The sequence below is a fragment of the Xyrauchen texanus genome, chromosome 6, assembly GCF_025860055.1.
Source record: "Xyrauchen texanus isolate HMW12.3.18 chromosome 6, RBS_HiC_50CHRs, whole genome shotgun sequence".
Taxonomy (NCBI): domain Eukaryota; kingdom Metazoa; phylum Chordata; class Actinopteri; order Cypriniformes; family Catostomidae; genus Xyrauchen; species Xyrauchen texanus.
The window spans coordinates 49090326-49110643 of NC_068281.1; the positions used below are offsets into that span (position 1 = coordinate 49090326).

Consider the following 20318-nt stretch of genomic DNA (forward strand, 5'->3'; position numbering starts at 1 on the left):
ACTAACATAGTTTAACAAAGAATCAAAGAACACAATGATTTTCAAATTACTTTAATGAATTGTCATTCTTTTTTCATGCATACAATATTTTGACAGCTCTTCAAAGGGTGGGCTGGAACCCCGACAGTCACCACCCTCAGCACCCCTGCTTCCCTAAAAAGTAGACACTTTTCCATCGCAAAATAGTCTTCACAGAGCATAGTATTAGTAGGCGAATAGGAACGCAGACTTTACTGGTACAATCAGGGAAAGGCTTCATGAGGCTAATTTCCCTATCCCTAGCGCGCGTCACTTCTAGTAGGTGGATCGCGTCGCGTGCAGTGTCCGCTGTCACGAGTCTATGTGCGTGATCACGTGATACTTGCCGCATCTGAAGGAGAGCACGGAGAGATTCAAGGAGAGTGTCTCATTGACGTTATCCGTCTTCATTCAACAGTTTTCACCTCATAGACAGCAGACACATTATCTTTAAAACCCTGAATCAGTTCGTTCTTTTGACGCATGGGCTGCAGATGATGTACCATCGTTAATATGATGCGCTTTATTCTGGACTGCCTGCGGCCAGCAAGAGCGCGCGCTGCCGCCGCTGCAAGGTACACGCATGCATGCAGCTTAATCTTTATCATGAATGCAGCCGAAAGCGTATGTGCGTTTGAGCTTCATTCTTACCATAACAAAATATTTTCTCAACAATAATTTGCAACGACGACAACAAAAATCCTCGAAAACGCATCACCTGTAACGTGTAGGTTTATTTATTGAAATAATATACAAATGCATTCACACATCATCAGTACATATGTACTGCTACATTATCCCACTGTACATATTTCTGCAGTTATTTGTGCTTATATTCAGTTGAGATAAAGATGGATTAGGCTAATGGTGAAATCTGCAGAAATATCAAATTGCTCTTTGCTTTATCTCCTGCATTAATAAAAGAAATATTTTGTGTTTCAGGGAGCCTGTGGAGGTTCAGGAGAAAGGCACTGCAGATGATAATGAAATCAAGGTGCTAAGTTATGTTCTGTGTTCTGTCTGTTTGTTAGTGTACACAGTCACAGAGAATAAGGATCTAGCTGCACTCATGAACATTAACTCCTTATGTTAGAATAGGTCAAATAAGACAGAGAAACATTTTATGGTAGTGTTCTTCATGCATGTTTGTGTTAATTTTGGAGACCAAAGGCCAGCAGCATGATGATGTGGTGGTGGTGGTGGTGGTGGGGGGTGGTCCATGAGAGAGAGTAAAGTTGTGTACCAATATTTCCTTCCTCACAGATAATTTTACCATCATTTGATAATAATAAGAATAGAACGTAAACAATTTTTCCCTTTAAACACCCTTGTGTCTATGCAGCTGCATTCTGTGTGTGTGTGTGTGTGTGTGTGGGGTGTAAGAGAGAGGGAGATTGTGCAAGCTCTCATGCAACTGACCGTGACACAATGGCCCTTTTTTTAAGCAATATTATTTTAATTCAAACATAACAGACATCGGCTTAAAAAATGGAAAAGTTGGCATAAGCAATATTTGTTGAAGCTAGGGTTTACAACTGTCCAGTTTTATCTGGGATGTCCATATTTTGGCCAAAATTACACCATCCCATTTGGGATGCCTGTTTAGCGGGCTGTGAATCGTCCCGTATTGAAGGCTTTGTGGCCAGTCTTAAAGCATAAAAGGGCAATCCGATCACTCACTGGAGATGATTTGAGTTGTATTCCAGATGCAACTCAGCCAAGTGTAAATGCATCTGGTTTTTCAAGCCATAAACTTTACCCCTCCGAAATGGCACTACATCAGCATACTGAAAGTGTGGCACATAACAGCTGTTACTGAGTGTTTGCAAAGGTCTAGCATAAGCATTAAATACTTATCAAGTAATAATCCGATGCACTTTGTAGAAGAGAAAGCTTTTTTTCTTAATTTATTTAATGCAGCTTGCTGATGAAACTGACTATGGACCCTTTCCACAGATTGTGTTTCCGTTTTATTTAGAATTATAAATAAAGTAAGCATTTTTCTATTTTAATTTTTTGTAATTATTTAGATTAAAATTATATATTATATTTATATTATACTTTGTATTACCCTGGCATTACAACTGGGTACCACAACTGTGATGGGGTTTCTTATACATCTGTTGTGGGCATGACAGTAAATTTTACTGTTTTGGAAATTGTGGAAATGCAATAGTGGATTCTTTATTCAGCTGTTGGAGCAAATGGGAATGCTTAATTTTTTGCTTACTTTATGCTTAATACTATTTGCTGTGGCCACCCATTTACTGCTAGTATACTGTATACCCTACAACAGTTTACTTTTTCTTTTCAAACCTTGAAATGTGAAAAGGGTCCATAAGCACAACTGCGGTGCATGGACAAATCTTGCCTACGACAACCCCCGAAGGGCAAAATACAATGTGCATATCCAAAACATTAGTGCTGAAGTTAATTCAGTGCAATTAATTATATATATAAAAAAATGGGTTAAAAATTCAATTAATCATGTCCCTGGACCACAAGAAGGAATAGTCCTACCATCAGAGATATTAAATCTTGTAGTACCACCAGCTGTTTTCAGCAGGGAGCAGTATACAAAACTAGACAGTGATCAAACAATCTTAAACCATCCTCCTCTCTCTCTCTCTCTCTCTCTCTCTCTCTCTCTCTCTCTCTCTCTCTCTCTCTCTCTCTCTCTCTCTCTCTCTCTCTCTCTCTCTCTCTCAGGTATTGCAAAACATTTAAGTAAATTGGTTAATTCAGAAGGTTCATGTAATGAACTGGTTAAAATAAATAATTCACCAATCCACTTATATGTAACGTGGGGAAGTCCAAATAATTTTATTGAATCAATTAATTCGGATGGTTTTAATGAACCAGCTTAAATAAGTGATTCACTTGAGCCTTGCTGAGAAGTCACTGCGTCTCTTTTGAAGCAAAATATTTAGGTATTTGCAGCTTAATTTGGCCTAAATTAAACTTTCAATTTTTAATTTTATCTGTTTATTTAAAAGCCTTTGAATTTATTTGTTCAATTTAATTTTGCAACCTTATTTGTTTAATGTTACCCTTAAGGGTAACATTAAACTAATAGGGTTGCAAAATCATCATTGTTTTTGTGCCAGATTAATTTTGTAGAAGTTATAGTAGAATTGATGGTAAGGGTATATAATTTAATGTAAAAATGTTCTTCATTTAATAGCTTCAAGTCTACAGTATGTCTTCTAGAAGCTAGTACAGGCCAAGTTAGTCAAATCACAAAATAAAATGATTTCAGGTGTACTCAAGTTTTGTGAATGTGCTTAACTTGAGCGTAGCTTGATTAATGCTGATTATGTCCAGCAAGTAATTACCATAATGCATCATTTGACATTTGTTTATAAAAGGTGATCACCAGGATGGCTGTCATCATGTTTAATGAGCATAGTGATGTAGTTGAGGAGGTTAATCTGTACTCATGAATATATATGTTCAGGAGCTGAAAGATGAGCTGAATATGGAGGAGGAGAATCTACAGAAGGTCATGGTTTTGTGTTGTGAAACACGGAAGACTGTGGAGAATCTGGAAGAGAAGAAGACACAGCTTAGAGATCAACTGAAAATCATTCATGATCTCCACAAACAGGAGAAGTATATGGTAAGCTGAAGCCTGAGATGCTAGTGCTTTCTGCAACCGGAATGTTTGATTATTTACTTTAAAGGAATGTTACAGGTTAAAGACTGGGCATGCCCACAGACCTCCCACAGTCCATTTGGTCTAATGTACATTGCACACTGAACTGGAAAATGCTTTCTCAATCTAATGAGCGCAAATCTGATTGGCTGGTTTTATGGAACTTCAGTGAGTAAAAGCACATGAACATGGTAGAAAATGGAATAAAATTCCTTTCAAGTGTTTCTGAGTGAAAACATTATTTTAAAATCCTGGTAACCAGTTAATGATTTTATGTTGTTCGGAAAAGATTTAATTAAACCAAAGACAAAATAATTTTCAGCATTATACCACAAGTTGCATGAATTCTGCATTGGCCTTGTGCTCTTATTACAGTGGGGCAAAAAAGTATTTAGTCAGCCACCAATTGTGCAAGTTCTCCCACTTAAAAAGATGAGAGAGGCCTGTGATTTTCATCATAGGTACACTTCAACTATGAGAGACAAAATGAGAAAAAAATAAATCCAGAAAATCACATTGTAGGATTTTAAATGAATTTATTTGCAATTATGGGAGAAAATAAGTATTTGGTCAATAACAAAAGTTTATCTCAATACTTTGTTATATACCCTCTGTTGGCAATGACAGAGGTCAAACGTTTTCTGTAAGTCTTCCCAAGGTTTTCACACACTGTTGCTGGTATTTTGGCCCATTCCTCCATGCAGATCTCCTCTAGAGCAGTGATGTTTCGGGGCTGTCGCTGGGCAACACAGACTTTCAACTCCCTCCAAAGATTTTCTATGGGGTTGAGATCTGGAGACTGGCTAGGCCACTCCAGGACCTTGAAATGCTTCTTTGCCCGTGCGGTGTGTTTGGGATCATTGTCATGCTGAAAGGCCCAGCCACGTTTCATCTTCAATGCCCTTGCTGATGGAAGGAGGTTTTCACTCAAAATCTCCCGATACATGGCCCCATTTATTCTTTCCTTTACACGGATCAGTCGTCTTGGTCCCTTTCCAGAAAAACAGCCACAAAGCATGATGTTTCCACCCCCATGCTTCACAGTAGGAATGGTGTTCTTTGGATGCAACTCCGCATTCCTTCTCCTCCAAACACGATGAGTTGAGTTTTTACCAAAAAGTTCTATTTTGGTTTCATCTGACCATATGACATTCTCCCAATCCTCTTTTGGATCATCCAAATGCTCAAAATTCAGACGGGCCTGGACACGTCTGGCACTGCAGGATTTGAGTCCCTGGCGGCGTAGTGTGTTACTGATGGTAGCCTTTGTTACTTTGGTCCCAGCTCTCTGCAGGTCATTCACTAGGTCCCCCCGTGTGGTTCTGTGATTTTTGCTCACCGTTCTTGTGATCATTTTGACCCCACGGGGTGAGATCTTTCATGGAGCCCCAGATCGAGGGAGATTATCAGTGGTCTTGTATGTCTTCCATTTCCTAATAATTGCTCCCACAGTTGATTTCTTCACACCAAGCTGCTTACCTATTGCAGATTCAGTCTTCCAAGCCTGGTGCAGGTCTACAATTTTGTTTCTGGTGTCCTTTGACAGCTCTTTGGTCTTAGCCATAGTGGAGTTTGGAGTGTGACTGTTTGAGGTTGTGGACAGTTGTCTTTTATACTGATAACAAGTTCAAACAGGTGCCATTAATACAGGTAACGAGTGGAGGACAGAGGAGCCTCAGAGGAGTCTGTGTTGCCCAGCGACAGCCCCGAAACATCACTGCTCTAGAGGAGATCTGCATGGAGGAATGGGCCAAAATACCAGCAACAGAAGAAGTTACAGGTCTGTGAGAGCCAGATATCTTGCTTGTTTGTAGGTGACCAAATACTTATTTTCCCCATAATTTGCAAATAAATTAATTAAAAATGTGATTTTCTGGATTTTGTTTTCTCATTTTGTCCCTCATAGTTGAAGTGTACCTATGATGAAAATTACAGGACTCTCTCATCTTTTTAAGTGGGAACTTGCACAATTGGTGGCTGACTAAATACTTTTTTGCCCCACTGTATGAGGGTTAGAGTTCACCTGTCCAGTGCTGACTGCAACTACCACTTCAAATATAGGCTATTTTTATATTTTATTTAACTTTATTAGCTGATTTGAATATAAATAATCCCTATAGGCATCTTTTTGGGGGATAACTGGTTGTTTTAAAAAATAAATAACAATAAATAAACAGCCTGATGAGATCATTGTCTATTATGCTAGACCGAAACCTAATTGTGAAGAATCAGTAATTTTAAGCACGTAACTAAGACAAACTGAAGTGTCTGCCCTGCATTCTAAAATGTAAAATGTAAAATTCATCCATTATAAATAATATACTATTAAATTAGTTGATCTTGTGTATCTAATCACTGGGCTCAAATTTCTAAAATGAGGGAGGGGCTACAAATCTGTGTGTACAGTTTGCAAAACCTTGAGTGCAGTTTACCAATCTGTGGGCACCATTTGTTAAAATGAGGAAACAGTTTACAAATCTTATAGTACGGTTTATAAACTGAGCGTACAGATTGCAAGCTCATGGGCACGGGTTAGTTACTCTTTTTCTTCTCTTTCTTATGGTACAGCCTGTGGGGCTCCGTAAATCACAATACATTAAACATAAAATTGTATTATCTGTATTGAACAAACCTAAAGCATGGATTGTGCTCCATATCATACGGTAAACAAACCAAATTGCCCTCTGTCCCATTACGTGGACGTGTGGCAAGCCCTAATGGGTATTTCAGAATGGGTGCAAAATACGATTGAACATGGTTATACAATCCAATTTGCACGCCGGTCACCCCGTTTCAATGCCGTTGTCCACTGTTTCGATTGAAGACGCGCCAGTGTTACGAGCCGAAATACACAATCACCTCGTGAAAAGCCTTTATTTTTTTGTCCCAAAGAAAGAGAGTGGGCTTCGTCTGATCCTGGATCTGAGACATTTATATCGCACACTCACAAATCACCCATTCAAAATGATTACTCCAAAAAGGATCTTATTGCATGTATGCTCACACGATTGGTTTGCGTCTATATATATCTGAAGAATGCGTACTTTCATATCCAAATTGTATGACATCACCGGATGTTTTTGAGATTTGCGTTCCAGGTAACAGTGTATCAATTCAAAGTCCTGCCCTTTGGACTGTCTCTGGCTCCTCGCACATTCACAAAGTGCATTGATGTGGTTCTCGCCCCTCTGAGACTGAGTGGCATGCGCATCTTGAACTACCTCAATGATTGGCTGTTACTGGTGCAGTCAGAGGCTCTGTTATGCCAGCACAGAGACTTACTGCTTCAGCTAAACATCTTGGGCCTCATTGTGAACTGGGTGAAGAGCACACTCCCCCCAGCCAACAAATGTCATTTTTGGGAGTCCGCCTTGACTTCATGAGCAGGCGCGCGCACCTTGTGAGCACATTCAGGCCATTGTACAGTGTCTGTCTCAGTTCAAACTGAGGAGAAAAGTTCCACTGAAGAAGTTTCAGAACGCATTGGGATTTATGGTGCATGCACATCACTGTATCCCACCACTGTATAGCTGCATTTAATTTGGATGAGGAACAATCATTGCATTTGTTATGCCCTGTGTGAGCACTACATGCATATGTTGAGCTTACACGCCAGTTCAGACCGTCTGATCAGCTCCTTGTATGCTATGGAGGATGCACGAAAGGAATGTCCGTCTGCAAGCAAAAACGTTCTCACTGGATTGTCAATGCAATTGCCTTGGCTTATGAGTCGTTGGGTAAGACTTCTTCAGTTGGTGATAAGCACACTCAACTAGAGGCATGGCCTCCTCGTGGGCATGGACGAAAGGTGTGTCCTTACAAGACATGTTTTGCGGCAGGATGGTCTTACATCCTAGACGTAAAGTCTCTCACTTCACAAGTCCTCTCTTTTTAGTGTGCTTGCTATTAATTGGCCAACAATATATATACTTATGCTCATCCCTTTAAGGACAAGCTCCCCATCATTTTACATTACCACCGTCATTCAGGCCATTTTAATTTACCATAAGTCACAAGCACTTACATAATAAATAAACTCCCTGACTAGGTTTGTGAATGGCTTAATTCACACTATATGACTATAGCGCATATATTCATTCTGAATGCTCCCCTCCTGGCCCAACACGAGGGTCGATGTCCCACAACACTGTGCCATCATGCTTCCTTTCTGGGAGGTTATGTCGTGTAGTGTGGCATGTTGGAATTCTGTATGCATTATTAAACACAATGTCAAGTGTACTGCGTCATAAGGGAATGTCTCGGTTACGTACATAACCTCAGTTCCCTTAGATGAAGCGAGACATTGCAAATGCTAGCCGCACTACAAGACTCCGAGTTCTTTAGTCACGAGTGATGCGCTTCTTGTTCTCAGTCAGAAGTTCTGTTTTTTGCAACTGTTTTTATAGCGGACAGATTTGATCCAAAACAGGTGTGCTCAAACACCATAGCCAATATTAGAGAGGTTTCAACTACGTTGTGTAAGAAGTCACTCCCCATATGCGTTAACAAATGCAATGTCTCGTTCCCTTCGTCTCAGGGAACCGAGTTTACGGTAACGTCAGATATAAAACTGCTTTGAATCATTTTCACAGTTGCTGACAGGTTAAAAATAGCTATTAGCTGTTAAGCTGCATTTACCGCATTACTGACATTATATTTACAGTGAAATTGTGACATTCATCTTAAGTACAGTATATCGAACTGCTTTTATGTATAATCATAAAACGCTGCAGATACAGTGCAGACATTAGAAAATGTTCAGTTTAGACAAGTTCTTCCCCCGTTTAGATAGTTACGGATGTAATAAAAATGGACATGACTTTTGGTAGATCACTCTCTGTAAAAACTTATAAAATGTAATTTTTAAAACTTACATGCACATGATCCATCAATGCAGTAATAATAGTAGCCACTAGATGAAGAGGGTTCAGCACTCATAAGAACATGTAATATTACATTTTTATTCATTGTCATTGTCACGTTAATGTGTAAAAACCAGCATGAAAACTTTCATGAAAAAAAACAGCATTTATATGTAAGCACATGTTGAGAGGAAATTTGCAGTATTATGTAATTAATTAAGATTGTGATAAGCCTTGCATATATACATACATACTTTGTTCACCTCCCCCCACTTTGCTCTGTACATTTTCCTGCTGCTTGTGCTTTGCCTATCACATGCCAGGATTTGTCTTAGCTATACGCCATGCATAATTTCATTTCATGTAAACCGACCGATCTCAGTTAAGGACACTTTGGGCTGTCATTAAAGGGTTGAAATTGACGTATCAAGTCATGTGACAAAACAACATTGTGCCGATATAAGTGAAGTTTGTCTTTGGGAGAAATGCCATAAACCTCATTAAGTTTCAACATTGACTTTCCAAATAAAGGAGAGGATCTGGGGTATCCTCCATTCTCCCAAAGGAAGGAAACTTCAATAAAATAAAGGTTTATTGGACTTTTAAAAATAAGTCTTGCTCTTGTATCCTCATGTATGAAAGGATTATAATGTGACATAAGATGTCTTTCAATAATAATTAGGGATGCACCGATACCACTTTCTCTTCCGATTCCGATATCGGAAATCTCAGTATCGACTGATCCCAATATGTAAAGAAACACAAACCTCTAATTACACATTATTTCAATATAAATAAGTTGCTTATTAAAAACACTTTATTATTAACTAGTATACTGGATAATGTAGCTGCAATATTAACATTAATTCCAGTAGAAGTCATCTTTTTTTTTTTTTCAACATGTGTCTGGACTTAAAGGATTCAGATCTCTTTTTTTTGTTAAATTTAGCTATAAGATATCAGCTCAGTTTATATTCACATAGTTATTTTTTTGAACCCATTCAATTTAAATATTATTATTATCATAATAGTAATATGTCTCAATCGTGTACCTTTTAACTTGTAAACCCTCACGCTTTTGACATTCTGAACTCTCCAGGAATCCTGCAAGTGTGTCTGTTTGTAGTCAAGTTCACAGTAGTTTAATTCACTTCTTATTCTGGTAAAAATGCTCCTCCAGTGCCATTCTAAATGCATATTATAAGTGTTAGGGTAACCGAACTATTGAGCATCTACATCTGAGATGTTCGTGAGTAGCGCTCAAATATTGCGCACCTCGTGAAGGCTAAAAATAGCTGCGTGCGTGTGTGTAAACAGAGCACAGCTATTCAATAACGTGCTGGAGCTGCGCATGCATTTTATATATTTACTTATTAAACACAGCCTTTTGTGTTTCACAGAGCTATCGCAAGTCTTGAAGTGGCTTTGAGTCATATGAACTACTTTAATTGTGTTTTTATGGTTCTTTTATGTAATTTATTTTTTTGACTAACATACAGTATCGGATTTGGATCTGGCTTGTCGGACTGATACGTGATCTATCTAAAAGCTTCATTATAGGAGCTGATACCGATCCAGGTATCGGATCGGCATATTCCTAATAATATTCTGCTTGGTATACTGCAACCTGTATGTTTTAGGGGTAGCTGCTGGCTGTGTTGGACCAAAATATCTTTTTCGCAGACTGTGATGATGCATTTCCACATTATTTATCAGTGTAAATAAAAAAATTATAATTATACATTTTCTAAATATTGAGTGTAAATTTATAACATCTTGGTTACTGACGTAACCTCCATTACCTGACGGAGGGAACGAGACATTGTGTCGAGACATTGTGTCACACTAGGGGTCACTCCTGGGAGCCCCAGATATCTCTGATCTTTGAGAATAGGTCAATGAAGATTGCCCCTTCTTTTCCGCTGTCCACCAAAGCAGACAAAGAGCTGCTTGGAGCTTCTAAAGCTCTGTGTGCGATCCAAGATGATGTGCAAAGCACGCACAAGACACAGCAATGCCAAGGCTGGGTCTGACTCCTCATGGAGCAGTGCTTGATCCCTGAATGGAGGTGTGGGAACCTTGGGCACATAGCCCGGTCGGGGTCTAAGGCTCACGTGAGCGTAACCCAGACTGAACTCCAGGCACAGTTTGCCGATAGATGTGAGTGCCATCATGAGGACAGTCTTCAAGGAGAGTGCCTTTAACTCAATTGACTCAAATAGAGCTCACCGTTGTCCCCGAAAGACCACGGAGAGGTCCCACGAGGGAATGAGGCGTGGCCTGGGGGGTTTCACCTCCTCTCGCCTCTCAGGAACCTTACGATCGAGTCGTGCTTCCCAAATACTTACCGTCTACTGCATCGTGATGTGCCGATATAGCGGTAACATACACCTTCAAGGTGGAGGGGGACAGCTGTTCCTCCAACCTCTCCTGCAGAAAGGAAAGCACTGATCCGACTGCACATCTCTGGGGGTCTTTGCATTGGTAAGGACACCACTTGGTGAACAGACACCACTTCAGGTCATACAGGTGCCCTATCGAGGGAGCCCTGGCCTGAGTGATCGTTTAAGGGCCAGACGTGGAGGTTCCAGAGGTCTGGTCACAGGTGCCAGATGGTACCTGTCCCTGAGAACGAAGGTCCTTCATCAGGGGAATTTGCCGGGGGGTGGGTGTTGTGAGGAGTGTGAGGTCCGAGAACCAAATCTGGGTGGGCCAATAAGGAGCCACTAGGATGACCTGCTCCTCGTCATCCCTGACATTACACAACATCTGTGCAAGAAGGATGCCATATGCCCCAGGAGCCTCTGAAATGATTTCAGTGTGACCGTCTTCTTCCTGAACGTACCTAGACAGTTCAGCACCGACTGTGCTCGCTCGCCCGCCTTCATTGAGACAGTCTAACTCCATACCGAGAAAAGAGATGGCCTGACCGGGGAGAGCTTGCTCTTTTCCCATATTTGCGCAGCCCCAGGGGCCAGCTGTGTTCCAGTGTGTCCGTGCCGAGGGGAGCCTCGGTCAGAGAATACCAAAGCGGGCAGTGGGAGGATTCCCATGAAGCTAACAGGTCTACAGGCGCTTGGCCAAATTGACTCCAAATCAGCTGGATCACCTGAGGGTGGAGTCTCCACTCTCCCCTGAGCATGACCTTCCGTGACAGCGTGTCTGCTGTGCTGTTGAGGTGGCCCGGGATATGAGTGGCTTGCAACGACTTGAGTAAATGCTGACTCCAGAGGAGGAGACGGCGGCGAGTTGCGACATTGACGAGGACCAACTACATACGAGAAAAGAGATGCTCTGAACCAGGGAGAGCTTGCTCTTTTCCCAGTTGACCCGAAGCCCCAAACGGCTGAGGTGCCCGAGCACCAGGTCCCTATGCGCACACAACATGTCCCGCAAGTAAGTTAGAATCATCCAGTCATCGAGATTGAGCTTGCGAATGCCCACTACCCTTAACAGGGCAAGGTCTGCCTCCTGCGACCTTCGTGAAGGCGCAAGGTGACATGGACATACCGAAGGGAAGGACCTTGTACTATGCCCGGCCCTTGAAAGCAAATCGAAGGAAAGGTCTGTGTTTTAAATCCTATCCCACACTCCCTCCTCCAATACAAGTTTAAATATTTCTCCCATAATCTTTTGATAGAAGTTAAAGCTCCTTCCCCAGACTCTGAATTAGCAGTGAGTAAATACACTGATGCCTCTTGACCTTTTCCAAAAGCAGTAATCACCACTTCCATAGTGTCTGCCACATTGTATGCAACATCCAAACATAGTACAAAGTAGGTGGCGGAGCTGTAAATACCTAAAAAAATGAGATCTGTGAATCCCAAAATAACCAAATTTTCAAAGAATCTCAACACTCCACTCTCATATAGGTCACCGAGTGTAGCAACCCCCCTCACAATCCACTATTAACACAAAATGTTGGGTTCAGCCTATAGGTCGACCGATTAAGTTCGTCTGGGCTCGCAACTTTCCTCTGTTCTCACACTCAGCACTAGGGCACCCCAGGGTTGTGTGTTGAGCCCCTTACTTTACATTTTATACACTCACGACTGTAACCCAGTTCATGAAAGTAATACTATTATCAAATTTGCAGATGACACCACTGTAGTTGGACTTATTCACAACAATGATGAGTCTGCCTACAGGGATGAAATCCAAAAACTCTCCGCCTGGTGCTTCACTAACAACCTGTCTCTCAACGCCTCTAAGACCAAAGAGGTGGTGGTAGATTTCACGAGGAAGAAAATTGACCTTGCCCCCGTCTACATTAATGGAGAAATTGTGGAGAGGGTTGAGGACTTCAAATTCCTTGGGACATACATTTCACAGGACATCACTTGGGCAACCAACACTACAGCCCTTGTGAAGAAAGCTCAGCAGCAACTGTACTTTCTCAGGTCACTCAATAAAATTAACCTCTCCCAGAAATTGCTTTTATCCTTTTACAACTGTTCTGTCCAAAGTATTATCTCACACTGATATTCTGGTGTGGTTTAGTAGCTGCACCGCTGCTGATAAAAAACGCTGGACAGAGTTAGGAAATCAGCACAAAATATTATTCACACACAGCTCCCTCACTCGTGGACATATATCACACCAGATGCATGCAACGGGCAAAAAATATAATTCAGGACTGTTCCCATCCAGGTCACGGCCTCTTTATTTTGCTGCCATCTGGAAGGCGCTACAGATCCTTCCGGGGTCGCACCTCTAGACTTTTGAACAGTTTTTATCCAAATGCTATAAAATACCTGAACTCATGAGCATTTAGACTGCTCTGCATTTTTAATGACTATATTTTAGCTATTTTTATCATTTTATCTGTTCTTTCTTATAATGTATTTATGTATTGATGTCGTTTTGTCATATTATGTGTTACCACCATGGGAAGGGCAATTTAAATTTCGTTGTTATAGGCAATGACAATAAAGGCAATAATAATAATCGGCCGATTTTTTTGCATTTTTTACATAATCGGCATCGGCCAATATCCACGCATATCAAGCCGATTATTAGGCAGGCGCATCTGTGGGCAGCCTAGTGTTGTTGTGGAACACAATTTTCCAGCAGAGTGAACAGACCTCATCCAGTGCCTAAGGAAGGAGCTAAGTTCCTTGGAGAAAACAGTAAGGGTTAAATTTGTATAACTTCTTTTAGATTTAATTAAAAACTTTTGATACGTTACTGCCAACTTCAAGAAAAAACGTGACAGTTGACATGACGTTCGGCTACTTTGGATATTGATAGCGTAGTTGAAGTTGCATTATCACAGCAGAAGGGTTGCTATCATGTCACAATAAGCAAGCAAGAATTTTGCAATTACAGACAGTGAATCTGAGACTTTTATTTGTTCTGTTTGTGTGTCTTATTTTTGAGAGGGTTGTCACTCAATGCAGATAAATAAGTAATAAAAATATACCAACGCAGTATATGCTATTGAAGGACTGGCTTTGGTAAGCTCGGACGTTATCGGTTCTGCTGTCGGTACTGGAGAAATTAAGAAAATACATTCTTTATTGCTATAAAGAGAAAGTTATTTTATATCGCCTGCCATTTCTATGTATAATAATATGAAACCATTTGTCTGTGATGCAATTTAGCAGTCAGAGAGAGAGAGAGAGAGAACTCCCTCACGCGGTGCCACAGCGAGCACAACACGAGCCCAGCTAAATGAGTGACAGAACTAAACATTCAAACATAGCCTGGTTTAGATATGTGATTATTAGTCTGATTTTATTTTAGATTTCGCCTTCCAAAGATTATAAAAAGAATATTTATACATAAGCCGCATTCTGTCTAGCACAACTTCCTTCCCTTCACAGCGGTGCACTGACTTTTCTCCCTAAAACTCAAACTTAACGTCAGAATCAGCACGATCGGTGATTGTTATAAAATGCAGTCTAGCTACTGTTGCTAAATTGCCGGACGCGTTTAATAATAAAAAGAGCGCAAGAGATACCGTTCCCAAGGCGGCGCGCGCTCCGAAACACCGCAAAGAGACAAGCAAAGTATAGGCTACTTTGGGTTTCATGCGTCTAAACGATCAACTATACACAAAAATATGTCAAAACGACCGGCTTGGAGATTCACTTAAACACAGTTTATGTCTTAAATGGACGTAGTTATGGAAATAGTTGGGGATAAAATATGCTGCATCAGGAGCTTATTAGATCTGAACTCGGTCTTAAAGGGGAAGCTGTCTATTAAACATGTGACAGTTGAGCCATTATTGCGAATCAAACAACAAAAGGCAAAGAGAAAATCACTTACAGCTCTTGAATGAATAACTTCTGCATTAATAAGCATTAATCTATCTATGATAAACTATGCAGTGTTATTTTACAATTGATTACTTTATTAGATTTCTTTTTAGACCACACCTGAACAGTAATGTTAGTAGACCTTCCTGAAATAAAATTGTGTATATATATATATATATATATATATATATATATATATATATATATATAACAAAAAGAACCGTTAAGAAGACCGTTAAAGTACCGGATCGATAAGCAGTATCGGTAAGATAGTAATACCATTAAAACCTTAACGATACCCACCCCTAGTTATGCCTGTGCTTCTCTTGGATGCTCTGAATATGGGATTACGTGTCTGGATTGCCCCTTAATTAAAGCTGCATTTGGATCTCAACCTTCGTGTCTCGGAGCAGTTCGTAACACCTGCTTTGTTTATTTAATATATTTGTTATACATTATTTATACAATATGTTTTTACATTATACATTTTTAATTTAAGTGTACAAGTGCAGATTGGTCAAGTGTTCAATAAATGTATTTGTTGAGAAATGTTGTCTATCTTAAGTAATTATGTGTGTTACATTTTATCTTTCAAATAAAAGGTTCAAATAAATAAATCGGCAGCATTAATCGGCCATCGGCCGACCCGGATTTCAAAAGATCGGCATCGGCATCGGCCTGAAAAAAAAAACAATATCGGTCGACCTCTAGTTCAGCCATATGCTCAAGGCAGCATTTATTTGAATGTCCAAATTAAACACTTTGGACACTTTTGCCCATACCGAGTGCAAATGCGAGATAATGGGGTGTGACTTAACTTGCCCTAGCCCACCTTTGTCAATCGGCCTATGCAGCTTACTAAGATGTAATCTGGGACGTTTATAACTGCAGTTTTTAAGTTTTAGTATTGAAAACTGCAGGAATACTGCATCCAAATTAACAGATTTGAACTGTATGTGCTGCATTCTTCAAGGTGAATGTGTGCTCTGCTGTCTGTCTACTACACCCAAGAGCACGTGTGATGCACATGTAGACTAATTATTTCCTTTTTAATTAGATCTCAACCTTTGTGGTTTAATAATTACACTTGGACATATTGTGATTTTATTTTATTAGCGTTCGTATGTCAGACGGTATAGTTTTTTGGTATCAGAGCATGATACAAGTTACAAGTACGTGAGTGATTAATCGAACTTGATTCATAAATTGCATCCCTAGCATAAAGGTCTGAACAAGTGCCCATGCATTAGAGCATTGTATGTGTGATTTCATACAATAAACTAAAACGGTGAGTGGAAATGTGGAGCGAGGTAGAGTATACGTCTGAGCTGTTTTGGGGGATGCAGCGATGCAGTGCCCCATTCTGCTATAGAGGACAGTACCACTCTGTGCGAATATGTTGCCCCTAACAAGTTCCCCACTGACTAGAGGGAAGCTAAATAATTAATGTTATTAATTGTAAAGGATTTTTGTAGAATGGATGTGTGAGCCAGATCAAACAGTGTTGTGGCCAAAGTTATTACTGCAAAAGATAATAAATAAATACTTACACCCTGTTTTAGCTTTAAGAATATTTTCATAGTCATTGTTAATTAATGTTGAGCCTTCTAAATGTTTCTATTTCATGCCTTTTTTGTCTAATAATCTTTTTTTAACAGTTACTTTGCTGCTGTCCTCTGTGTGTTTTACTGCATGTGTGTGAGTGCAGCTGCAGTCACTGTTGGGTGAGCAGCGGGAGCTGCAGCAAACACTAGAGCAGTACAAGATGGAGCTGCGTGCAGCGAGTGATGACCTGCTGCAGCTCCAGGTGGAAGTGACCTGTGCCAAAGCACGTACAGAAAAAATGCATGAATACATCGATCCACTGCAGGACTCATTCAAAGAGATCGAACAGGTCAGAATTCATTTACTAGATTATCTGTCTCCTCACCTGTTTTTTTAGCAAGCGGTTCTCCAAAAAATATTTAATAATAATTCCAAGCTAATTAATTATGTGGAACAGGTAAACAGGTGAAATGTGTGAAATATCAGTATTTCCACAGTGTCATTGCTGGTTGTTCAGTTAACCATGATGCCAGACAGAGTATGATCTTCTCCTGCATGCTACCTTTTCTTTAGTTCCACTTTTCTGGATACTGTGGTTTCAGTTTCTGTGCCTAAATGGCACAAAATTAATCTTTGACAGGACAAAATGCAGTTCAAATGAAATAACTATTCTTTTCATGTCATATTTACCTTTGTTTTCTTCACATATCAGGTCTTCTATTTTATCTCAAGCATGATTTGCCCTATTGTATGAAGCCAATGTCACAATTTATGAATTTTGAATCTAAAAAAATTGTAATCTGAAAAATAGAAATGTAAATGAATGTGCTCTCTTTTTAGCTGAGTCAAGTTTTTTATATATATATATATATATATATATATATATATATATATATATATATTTTGTTCAGAAACATGCAAAAAAATTTTTTATGATATATATATATATATATATATATAGGCTATATATGTGTGTATATATATATATGTATATATGTGTGTGTGTGTATGTGTGTATATATATATATATATATATATATATATATATATATATATATATATATGCATTTCAAATTTTCTGTTTAGTGCAAGTCTCAGGTTTTAAATGACTTTTTTATTTTTCAGTAAGCAGAATTGTTAGGTTACAATTCTACACTTTCAATTTTTTTCCAGACAAATGTTTAGCCTTATTTTGACATGAGGATGTTACTATGGAAATTGGGCATGGCATCTGTGAATTGGAATAATTAGCTAAATAATTTCACCTATCTGTCCTCTCCTACTTAAGACCAATGAGGGTAGAAACTAGGCATGTAATGGTACACAAATTTTATTATACGATACTCTGCAGTAGCCCAATGATAAGATTATAAAAAATAATCAGCGCCCCAACAAATGTTTCACTTAAAGGGTCATGAAACGCTAAACTACATTTTCTGAGACGTTACCAGGTATTTATGTTACACATGATAGAAGACAATGTAAGCATCCATTTATTTTCATTTATGTGGTGCAACATCAGTGTCTCATAATTATCAATAAGCCTTATTCTATAAGAACGTGCTGTCTCATGATTATTCATTATACCATGTGAACAGCGCTTCAAACTTTCAAGCCCCTCAGTTGAAATGTTGATGGTACCGGATAGCATGTAAGTCTCCCCCGTGTGCTGCTGACTGAAGGACAGGACAGACTTTCAATCAATAGGAAAACCTTTTAAATGTTCACACAGCATGCATTTATTAACATGAGTGTTTTGAGATATTAGGTAAGATGGACTGTCTCTGACTGGGGCTTCAAGAAACTCACCTTTCTCAGCAGGAAGTGGAAATATTTGGAAAGATATGGGTATGCATTTATTTATAGTGCTGGCTTGAGTAAGAGCATGGGAGTCATTATGCTCATAAGTAAACATCTACAATTAAAATGCCTCAAACAGAGTAAAGATAAATTTGGAAGAGTCATTATTGTTTTAGCTGAAATTTAGGGGCAAAGTCTTATTTTCCGGTTCGATCCCCACAGACACCACCATTGTGTCCTTGAGCCCACTTCAATCCTGGTTGCTCTGTGAATTGTCCCTGTAATAAGTGCACTGTAAGTTGCTATGGATAAAAGCATCTGCCAAATGCATAAATGTATATGTAAACCTAACATGGATGATCAGGGCTTTTTTTATAGATCTTGAAGGGATGTTGAAAGCCTCTAGCACCCCTCATGATATAATATTGGGAGGAGACTTTAGTCTTTTGATGGACTCAGTCCTTGATCATAGTGAAGCAAAATTGTACAAGCCTCCTAGAGCAACATTGATGCTTCACAGGATTTGTAAAAATCTTACAGATATTTGGAGACTTTTAAACCCATCTGGTAGGGACTATACATTTACATCAGTCCATAAGATTTGCATCCTGAATTCCAACAAATGCTAAAGACTGAAATCAATGCCTATATGGAGACCAACTGGTCCTCTGTATGCTTTTTGGGCGTGGCTTGGGAGGCACTTAAGGCGATTCTTCGGGGTCGGATGATACAGTATGCCTCATTCACCCAAAAAATCCAAAGCACAATAACTTGTGAAATTGGTGGTGAAATGTTTACCTCAGCCATTGATATTAATTATGCTTCTAAAGAATTCCATTTTGATCTCTATAGTTCCACATCTTTGTCTACTGAAGACGATATTAGAAACTTTTTGGAACATTAGAACTTCCTAAACTGACGACTGAGCAAAATAATTCTCTTGATTTTGAGATAACCATGGTGGAGCTTGGTTAATTAAGGCCTTGAGGTAACTAATCTGGGGCCATATCAAATCAATCAAATCACTTTTATTATCACACAACCATATACACAAGTGCAACAGTAGGTGAAAGTCTTGTGTACAGTTCCGAGCAACATAGCAGTCATGACATTGATGAGACATATACCAATTTACAATAAACAACAGATTTACACAACACAATATAATATACAATGTACAGTAAACAATAAACACAATATAGAGTGCACATACAATAAAAATAAGAAGTGTGTATATATATATATATATATATATACACAGTTAGGTCCATAAATATTGGGACATCGACACAATTCTAATCTTTTTGGCTCTATACACCACCACAATGGATTTGAAATGAAACGAACAAGATGTGCTTTAACTGCAGACTTTCAGCTTTAATTTGAGGGTATTTACATCCAAATCAGGTGAACGGTGTACAGTTTGTATATGTGCCTCCCACTTTTTAAGGGACCAAAAGTAATGGGACAGATTAACAATCATAAATCAAACTTTCACTTTTTAATACTTGGTTGCAAATCCTTTGTAGTCAATTACAGCCTGAAGTCTGGAACGCATAGACATCACCAGACCCTGGGTTTCATCCCTGGTGATGCTCTGCCAGGCCTCTACTGCAACTGTCTTCAGTTCCTGCTTGTTCTTGGGGCATTTTCCCTTCAGTTTTGTCTTCAGCAAGTGAAAAGCATGCTCAATCGGATTCAGGTCAGGTGATTGACTTGCATAACATTCCACTTCTTTCCCTTAAAAAACTCTTTGGTTGCTTTCGCAGTATGCTTCGGGTCATTGTCCATCTGTACTGTGAAGCGCCGTCCAATGAGTTCTGAAGCATTTGGCTGAATATGAGCATATAATATTGCCCGAAACATTTTAGAATTCATCCTGCTTCTTTTGTCAGCAGTCACATCAATAAATACAAGAGAACCAGTTCCATTGGCAGCCATACATGCCCACACCATGACACTACCACCACGATGCTTCACTGATGAGGTGGTATGCTTTGGATCATGAGCAGTTCCTTTCCTTCTCCATACTCTTCTCTTCCCATCACTCTGGTACAAGTTGATCTTTGTCTCATCTGTCCATAGGATGTTGTTCCAGAACTGTGAAGGCTTTTTTAGATGTTGTTTGGCAAACTCTAATCTGGCCTTCATGTTTGAGGCTCACCAATGGTTTAC

The 20318-nt window shown here is 39.5% G+C and overlaps 1 protein-coding gene across 2 annotated transcripts in view; it reads left to right on the plus strand.

Annotated features, from left to right (window-relative positions):
* Positions 1-391: 391 nt before the first annotated feature.
* The window catches only part of si:ch73-140j24.4 (uncharacterized), a 53821-nt gene continuing 33894 nt past the window's right edge, over positions 392-20318 (plus strand). For both annotated transcript variants that reach the window (XM_052127888.1, XM_052127889.1), the window contains exons 1-4: positions 392-593; positions 961-1012; positions 3476-3637; positions 16507-16692. In XM_052127888.1, the coding sequence (XP_051983848.1) occupies positions 532-593; positions 961-1012; positions 3476-3637; positions 16507-16692 (462 nt within the window). In that variant the 5' untranslated portion in view covers positions 392-531. The remainder of the gene's footprint in view (positions 594-960; positions 1013-3475; positions 3638-16506; positions 16693-20318) is intronic.